This window comes from Corylus avellana, chromosome 6, assembly GCF_965113065.1.
Source record: "Corylus avellana chromosome 6, dhCorAvel1.hap1.2, whole genome shotgun sequence".
Lineage (NCBI taxonomy): Eukaryota > Viridiplantae > Streptophyta > Magnoliopsida > Fagales > Betulaceae > Corylus > Corylus avellana.
In genome coordinates, this window is record NC_142495.1 from 11120416 (window position 1) to 11129303 (window position 8888).

General features: G+C 32.7%; 1 protein-coding gene across 2 annotated transcripts; it reads right to left on the minus strand.

The window, feature by feature from the left end:
- Window positions 1-4320: 4320 nt before the first annotated feature.
- On the minus strand, window positions 4321-6115 carry LOC132187651 (GDSL esterase/lipase 1-like). Of its 2 annotated transcripts, none has more exons than XM_059602038.2 (5): window positions 5769-6115; window positions 5568-5695; window positions 5192-5422; window positions 4840-5083; window positions 4321-4755 (listed from the first exon to the last, which is right to left on the minus strand). In XM_059602038.2, the coding sequence occupies exons 1-5, from the start codon at window positions 6031-6033 to the stop codon at window positions 4499-4501; spliced, it is 1125 nt and encodes a 374-aa protein (XP_059458021.2). In that variant the 5' UTR covers window positions 6034-6115; the 3' UTR covers window positions 4321-4498. The 2 variants fall into 2 exon arrangements, with proteins under 2 accessions (XP_059458021.2, XP_059458022.2); XM_059602039.2 differs by having other exon boundaries at window positions 5568-5611; window positions 5769-6114.
- Between the last annotated feature and the right edge of the window lie 2773 nt (window positions 6116-8888).

Sequence of the window (8888 nt, forward strand, 5' to 3'; positions counted from 1 at the left end):
AAAACATCAATCTCTAAGTTTGCTTATCTATAAAATGATGCATATTGTCTCTCTTTGAAACCAAATGCCTTGCTATATTGACTCAGGCTCCATACTCGACTAGCTAAGCTAAGCAAATACTCATATGCAAACTAACTTCTTAAGTCGTTTAAGAATACTTGAAGTTAAAAAAAAATTTTAAAACAAAAATATTAAATATAAGAGCCAGCTCGCGAGCTGGCTCGGCTCGACTTATTATTAGCTCGAACTCGATTTTTTTGGCTCGCCCTTGAGCTCGACTCGAGCAAAATTTAAACGAGCCAAGCTTGAACAAGGGAAGCTCGCCCAAGCTCGGCTCGTTTACACCCCTAGTTACAGCGACAAAGCTTGCCTCCACAACAAACAAGTTGACTTAATAGAAGTTTTCCCTTACTCATGTTATATTGCCTTTTTTTTTTTTTTTTTTTTTTTTTTTTTCTATTTTTCTTTTTTAAAAGAATTATATTGCCTTGTTTGGCAAAGCCTATTAATTTTATCCCTTATTTACTGTCCATGCCACTTTTTCTTAAAAAAAAAAAAATCAATATCATAACATTTTAACTTTTTTAACTTTTTATATCACATTAATCATTTATTATTATTATTGAAACAAAAAAATCACTACAAAGCAAAATATTTTCACTTTTTCATACAAAAAATTCAAAATTTTATATCACATCACTCATTTTCTACTACCATTCAAAAAAAAAAAAAAAAAAACCATAAAAAAACCATTTGCCAAACAAAGATAGATTGCTTTCATCTCGGAAATTTTTGCCTCTATTACAATATTGACCATCTTAATCTTTTGTTTTTCCATACTTCGTCATTATGTGAAGGTGTTAGGTAAGTGGGATAAAAAATTAATAAAATAATAGAATTTTAGTAGGACAATTCGAAGAATTTTTGGTTTGTTTGTTTTAGAGTAGTTCGAAGAACCCTAGATCTCCTAACCAATGGGGGATCTAGGATATTTCTAATTTAGGGGTGAGCCTAATAATTAATTAGGGTAAAGTCCACTTAACACTCTTAAACTACCATCTCAATGACAATCTACTCCCAAACTATCAATTGCGACAATTTACCCCTCAAACTACCAAAACAATGACAATATATCCCCCAATGCTCGTAAAATGATGAAATTATCTCTATAAAATTTCCAATAAGACAAAAATACCCTTAAAATTTTGAAAGAAAAAATTAAATTTTAGTATTTTTGTTTTTATTTTAGTAAGGGTAATTTCGTTATTTTGTTAAAATTAGGGGTGCATTGTCATTGTTTTGGTAATTTGGGTGGTAAATTGTTGCAATTGATAGTTTGTGGGGTAGATTGTCATTGGGGTGGTAGTTTAAAGGGGTTAAGTGGACTTTACCCAATTAATTAATATAATATTTTAATATAAATTACTTAAAAACCAATGAAAAATGTTACACTTTGCAATTTTTTTTTTTTTTTTTCAAAATTTGTTTTTTCACATAATATGTTACAATCCTATATAATTTATTATTTTCGAAAATGTGCCATTATCTCATAGAATTTTGACATATTATTTAGAAAGTAAATTTTAATTTTAATTTTTTTTTTTTTTTGAAAAATGTAACATTCCTCAAAACCAATATGTATATGTTCTTTATTTTGAACATCCCAAAAAAAGTATTGCTCCTCTAAGCCCAGACTATTCGCAATTGCACCCGTAATTATTTATACGTGTTAAAAATAATCAGTGAACAACACAAGCATCAATTTGTTTTTTTTTTTTATGGGCAGCAAATGTATCATTTTTCATCTACGTGCCCTTTAAAAGCCTCTCACAGTTGGCATATTTACTCCATTTCATCATTGTCAGACCGTAGCTAGTAGCACCCACGTGACTGTAAGAAATTATAAAGTAAAAATAATACACAAGAGACACAAGATTTAAGGTGGTTCGATTTAAGACCTACATCTACACACTAAAGCCCTGTAGGCTACATCTTATTTTTATTGAGTGAAAATGTTGTACATGAGAACTACATTATATAGAAGTTGAAAGGGAGAGGGAATTCATGTTTTCCAATGTGGGATAAGCCTTAGGCTTATTTATGTGAGGCTTTCTCAACACTTAGCACTGAAGTTGATGGCGCCGGATTGGAAGCATAGGTGGTTCTTGAACATTGGCAACTTTGGCCAGAATGGGCCAATAATGGGCCTTACATGAAAGCCAGTTATGGGCAAAAAAGGGCATGTGCAATGCCACAAATGCCAAATTAAAAATAATGGGCTAATTATAAGCCAAATATGATGAAAGCCAACAATGAGCTGAAATAAGTCTTGGTTTAAAACAATACTACAAAGGCCGGGTTTGAGTTTTAAACAATCCCATAAATGCAAAAATACATGGGACCAACTATTGGCCAACAAGCTAACTATGGGCTGAAATAGGCATGGGTTTGAAACAATACCACAAATGCCAAATACAAATAATGGGCCAACTATGGGCCAAATAGTTGGTTTTTTCTTCTTTCATTTTGCCTTCTCCAGACCCAAGGTATTGAAGATAGTAAGTTCACTGCTTTTTACTTCTTTTTTTTTTCTTTGGCTTGGATTGTAGGTTCACGGCTGAGGTGTTTTGGATGTTCCGGTCGTTCCTCATCTTCTTTCATTTCACAAGCTACATCTGTTTTTCTACTTTTTGCAGGTTCAACCGTCAGCTCTCATTTGTTATGGGCGTGAGCGGAAGACAGGAATAGGAGTAGTAGGAGCTAGGAGGAAGGGGAATATGGGCTAAAGGCTTAAAAACACTAAAAAAATCAACATGTAGAAATTTTTTTCAAAATTTTTGTGGGAGTGGGCGTCCCTGCCCGCCCCTATTTATCTCCCCCACTACTCCTAATAACAAAGGTAAACTTTTGATAAATTATGCATTGATTATTTTATTAACTATATGATGTCTTTAAAGAAACACTTAGAGCACTCCTTGCAGCCTCACTAAAATTATTTTTTGGTTATTTTGGTGAGGCAATTTAACAAAAGTAGCTTAAATTTTCACTTTTCAGAATCATTATTTTAACAAAAAAAAAAAAAAAAAAGTAGTGAAGTGAACAGTACTCATCAAATATAAAAATTATTGTTCACTCACTTATTGATTAAACAACCTATTTCTCTCTTCTTTTTTGCTTTTTGTTTCTCTCTCTCTCTTTTTTCCTAAAAATAAACAAATATTTAAAATAGAATAGTAAAAGTGGATTGTTAAAATAGTGAGGCTGCTGTGGGTGCTCTAAAAAGGGGAGTTGTTAAAATAATCAAAAGTGTATTTTTGATTATTTTGGAGAATAAAATTTGATGAGATTGCTAGGAATGCTCTTATAAATGCATATGAAAAATAAAAGACTTCTAAAGTTCTTTCCCACTAGGCTCCTAAAATATGCATAGACTTGAGTGTTGTCATCTCTAATCTAATCTCTCTCTCTCTCTCTCTTTCACACACACACACACACACACATATATATATATATATATATATATATATATATATACTGAAATTGCGAAGAGTGACATCTTAATATTAGGCGTTGTTTTTTTATTTTTTTATTTTTTTTATTTTTAAAATAGGCGTTGGTAGTTTGGCCCAAGAAAATTGCATTAGAAATGATTGTTTTTGGCTTTTTTTTTTTTTTTTTTTTTGCTATTAAAAAAAAAAAAAAAAAAACCATACAGCCAAGAATAGCCCAAGATAGTCAAGTATGATGTATAACATTGCCAATTATCAGCGTTGACTTGGCTTGTCGACGCTGACAACATTATTTTTATTTTTTAGTTTTTTAGGGCATTAGTGTTAGTTTAGAGTCGATGCTAATAATTGACTATTAGTGAGACATTTTAATTTTGGGTTCTATTTTCAATAGCGTTGATTGACTCTAAATATTATTAGTGGTAACATTTATCGTCACTATTGGGTCATCATTAGTGTCTACACAAAAGTCCGTGCTAATAGTCTATCATGAGTATTTGTGACTGAATATTAGCGTCGACATGTTGCCGCTAAAGACCAATAGCTTTGACTATTAGACTTTAATGTTGCCGCTAATAAGTGAAATAAAAAAAATTACTTGATTTTCTATATTTAAGAAAAATTTAGAAGAGTCTTTAAGGGATCAATTCCCCCTTATCTTTATTATTCACTTTTGTTGAAAATCGCAACAAATGAGAAATTAGCAAAAAGTAGATTTCATACAAAATATTTGTAAGCCTATTCCGTACTGTGGGTAAATGTATTTGGAATAAAGGAAAAGAAAATTTAAAGGATTTGAATAGCATCGACATGAATTGAAAACCTTGTAGCATTTCACCAGAGTGCAGATATCATTAGAAACTGGAACAAAATTAGAACATTCAATCCTTATTACTTTAATGCATCTTCGAAAATGCATAGTTTAGTTCAAAATCTTGAGCATACAAGCAAGGCAAGTGCAGTAAGCATAATGCGTAATTGCCTGTGGGTTAATTAATCTCCCTTTGCTTCTGTCCAAATAGTGCTTTTAGATTGTAAGGCCATGTGACATCAAGATTTCCATTCCATAATAGTTTGGCTAGTTGCTCGTTAGCCTTTTCAGATGGATGAGCAGAGTCAAAAAACAGATATTCACTGGGGTTCCCACATAATTCATACTGATCATTGATTGATCTCTTCCTTCCACAACTTTGAATTCCTCTGTATGGACCACTTCCACAACATCCCATCTTCCCTTCTTTGAAACCTTCATAGAAAAGGTAAATTACAAATGCTTTTAATCTATGATTAAAAAAATTATATTCTGAAAATGAAAATGGCTATTACATACCATATTTTGAAGGGTTATTCATTCTTTCGGTGATAAAATTGTAGAGATTGGTATATGAATATTTGAATCCTTCCAGCTGGCTCGCGAGGATCTGGAGGGCATGAGAGAGTGCTTTATTATGCCGTTTAACCAGTGCTGTAATTTCCTCACTATTTTGTGGCATTGTTGCTTTCGTAGATGGAAAACAACCCGCTGGTGGCAAGTTTAGAAACCCAAATTTCCTTCCTCCTTTCCTATGTATTTCCTGACATAACAAAATATAATTACAAAACGCTTTAGAAATGAAAACCAAGAATAATCAAAATCAAGTATGTTTTAAATTTTGGATTCAACAATAGGCTACTATTATTACTTTGATCACAGTTGTGAAGTTGCCAATCACCATATCTACATATTCTTCATGCGTGGAAAATCGAAGCAGGCTGGAGTTTGTACTGAAAGGGGCTGCGTAATCGTTGGTTCCAATGCTAAATAAGTAAACAGCTCTGGACAACAATTTCTTTGTTTGTGCTTCACCAAGTGTACGCGTCAACACCGTCTCCATGTTCTTGAAATATTTAAGTTGAGTGTTTAGGTCTATCACCTGATAATGACGAAGACCCCCCGAAAAAAAAAAAAAAAAAAAAAAACAAACAAACAAAAAACAAAAAAACAAGTGCAAATAGAATCAATTAATGCGCTGCCATCAGGTGAAAATACTTGATAATTAGATATAGAAATACACATACCCATCCTCGACGAGAGCTATTTTCAAAAAGAGCACCAGCACCTCCTGATGCAAAGTTAGCCCCATCAGTATATCGAGGATAACCAGGATGTAGATACGGTAGAATGAATGGCAACTTTGCATACTCAGCTGCAACAATATATAATGTTTCAAAAGTCAATTGTGCAATAAAGAAAGAAACCCGGCTGTAACTATATCTTACCTATGAAATCTGGAATTAGACGGCCATTAGAAGCTCTCCCAGTTGGGTACTTGAAGAACGTTTCCCCATATGGCCAAACATTTGCCGGAAAATTAGTGGTGGCGTTGATATAGTTATTGTTTCCGGCATCAAATAATGAATCCCCGAAAATGAACAGGGCAGCATGTTCCTCCGGCAGACAGGTGTGAGCAAGGCATTGGGTAATTGGGAGAATAAGGCATGCACACAAAACCAAGAAACGGAAATGGAACCTTAAACCCATCATGTTAAAACATGTTCAGTACCTTCTGCTAATTTCTCACTAGTTGTAATTTTCATTTATAGGCAGCTGGTTTGTGCTTGCTGGCCAGTGAGGAAAAATGAAATTAAATCTTTATTTTCATTGAATTATTGGTTGTGTGAGCTAATCACACACGTTCAAGATTTAATAAATGGTAGGTTAATAAGGACAAAAAAACACACAATCACATGCTATACACACTCTCAACTTTTTTTATACTCATTTTTTTTCTACATTCATATCTAGTTTTTAAAACCACCTTTGATTTGAAATAGTTTTTTATTGAATTTTCAATCTAACAGTAGTTTTAAAAGCCACATATAGATGTGAATAAATAAGTATAAGAAAGTGAAAATGTGAGTAGTAATGGTTTTTGTTACGTGTCAAATTTGCTAGGAGGTGGCAACAACCACCCACTATTGGTGCCACGGGTGGTCACATCACTTTTAGTTGCGCTTCTGGTTGGAGTGGCCAACCACTCTGACCACCCATTGTAGATTATTAGCATTAGTGACCGTTAATAGTCGATCACTAGCATTAGTGCCCAAATTTAGTGTCAACATCATTAGTGTTGACATGTTCACGCTAAAGACAATTAGCGTCAACTACTAGACTTTTAACTGCAACATTTTGTCGTTGCTAATGAGTGAATTTTTTCTAGTGAAGAGCATTAGCAGCAAACTTGCTAAATTGCATTCTCTTTCTTAAATGTAGGAAAATTCTTAAAAACTCACATGCAACACACTCTCTTGGTCTGTTCCCTAAACTAAACCAATGGAAAGCCAATGGAAGCTTTGGGTAGCACTTCAACTTCCTTTATCCTTATTTTGTTTTATAAAAAACAAATGGTTTTCTCTTCCTCTCTTTATCCTAACATTTATTTGAAATAATATCTAAATTGTAATGATATTTAGTGGACTATTATACGATTGTTATACAATTTGATGATGTGGTAGTGAAAATCAGCTTTTGAATCAGCGCTTTTTAGAAAAAGACTAATTTTTACTTCAAACTCATTCCAATTATATGACAGTCGTATACCAATCTACTAAATAACATTACTTGTTACTTTTTTAGGAGGAGCCGTGTTTGGAGTGATAAAAGCTAATCATTTTACACACTTGGTGATTAATTGAAAAAATTAAGCTAATGAAATTAGGCAACTTGGATAAAACATATAGAAAGTAGAAACGTATAAAACTCAAGATGGCCTGAATTTGGTCATGAGTTGGAAAATGGGACCAAACTCATTGATTAATTTGGTAGATTATTTTGGAAAGATGAAGCCTAAGAGATAAGAGATAAGGCAGCAGCCCAAAATCAACATCTTTAATTTCCGTGTGATTGAAGGTAAATACAAGAAAAGAAAGGCGTGGATGGAGAGGCTTTTCCCTGTCTGGTTAATAGTACTCACATTGTTTTCATTTTTGTTGTAAGTTTCATCAAAATAGAAAGTAATTAAGCAAATTGCACAACGAAGAGGTGACGGCTCCCATCAATCTTCATTTATTTATATATTTTTTTCTTGCACGAATAAAACTGGTAGGACCTGAAATCTTAACCCATTAATCCATCTATCCTACTGCAAGGACCACTTGAACAGTTGAAATCGATCTTCATTCATTGATTTTAGAAGTAGCTACATCTCTTCTCTTATTATTACTTTTAGGGAAAACTTAACAAAAATTTCTTGAATTTTTACGCATTTTGAAATTACACTATTTAATATTTAAAAACTTTCAATTTAGGGTATTGAACTTTCAATTTTTTGCAATGTCCACACTCTATTAAGATTTTTCGTTAAATCTTATCAAAATTTCTAAAATACCAATTTTTTTAATTTTTATTTTTTTATTATAAGCTTGTGTAATAAAAAATTTATTACAGAGGAATTACTTTTGGAACTGGTCCATACAGAGGAGTTCCAAGTTGTGGAGAGAGGAGATTGTAGAGTAGGTGATAAGCGCTGAATGTTGCACATTCAAGCCCCTTAATTTGCATATGTTGATTCCTTAGCGTTATTATCTGTTTGATTTTGTTTTGTTTTTGTGTTTTCAGCTGTTTAATAAAGATACAAGAAAATCATTGATTTTGGGTTCAAAATGCATTTCAAGTACTGTAGCACGTTACTATAGCTACAGTACGCTCGAGTGCACACACGCGACAAAGACAAAAGGGAGTCCAAAATTAAGAAGGAAAGTTTTTCTAGGTCTCCTAATCCAATTGGGAGACTGAATTACAATTTTTCTGGGATTCTTAGGGCTTCTAGGGTTCTCCTAATCCCTATAAATAAGCTCTAAGCATTGAGAAAAAAGACACACTGCTTCCTAGAGCTAGAAATCAGAAAATTGTCTTTGGAGCTTAAAAAATCATGAGCGGGGTGTTGATGTAACCCTATCCAAGCACAATTGTTTGATTGTATTTAATTTCTAGATTTTCAATTTATGCATGTTGATTGTATAACTATGAGAATTGCAACCTTTTGATTATGTTCTTAATAATTAAATGCAATTGTTCTTAAATTTCAAAATCAATATTTGTGAAATTCTTTTCTTGTCCTAGAAAGTATTTTACTTTTATTGAAATCAAATTATTCTTGTTTTCTGTGATTATGAGGATGATGGTTATACAATGGGTTTAATTAACATATGATCAATAGGATTTGATAGGCCATGCCTATGGAAGACAGATTGTACTACACCTTAGTTTAGTGTAATTTAGGTAGACAGTTCGTGCCAACCGAAGATGAGTTATACTTATTCATTGATTGTACATATCCTGTTAAAGAATTTGATAATTTATATCTAGGGAAGACAGGTCGTACCGCATCTTAGTGGTTA

Excerpts from the sequence above, each read along its gene's own strand:
- LOC132187651 (XM_059602038.2), bottom strand. The coding sequence starts at position 6,033 with ATGATGGGTTTAAGGTTCCATTTCCGTTTCTTGGTTTTGTGTGCATGC. Across the intron at positions 5,084-5,191 it reads ACTTCACAACTGTGATCAAA|GAAATACATAGGAAAGGAGG; the intron begins GTAATAATAGTA and ends TTGTTATGTCAG. Across the intron at positions 4,756-4,839 it reads GAATAACCCTTCAAAATATG|GTTTCAAAGAAGGGAAGATG; the intron begins GTATGTAATAGC and ends TTTTCTATGAAG.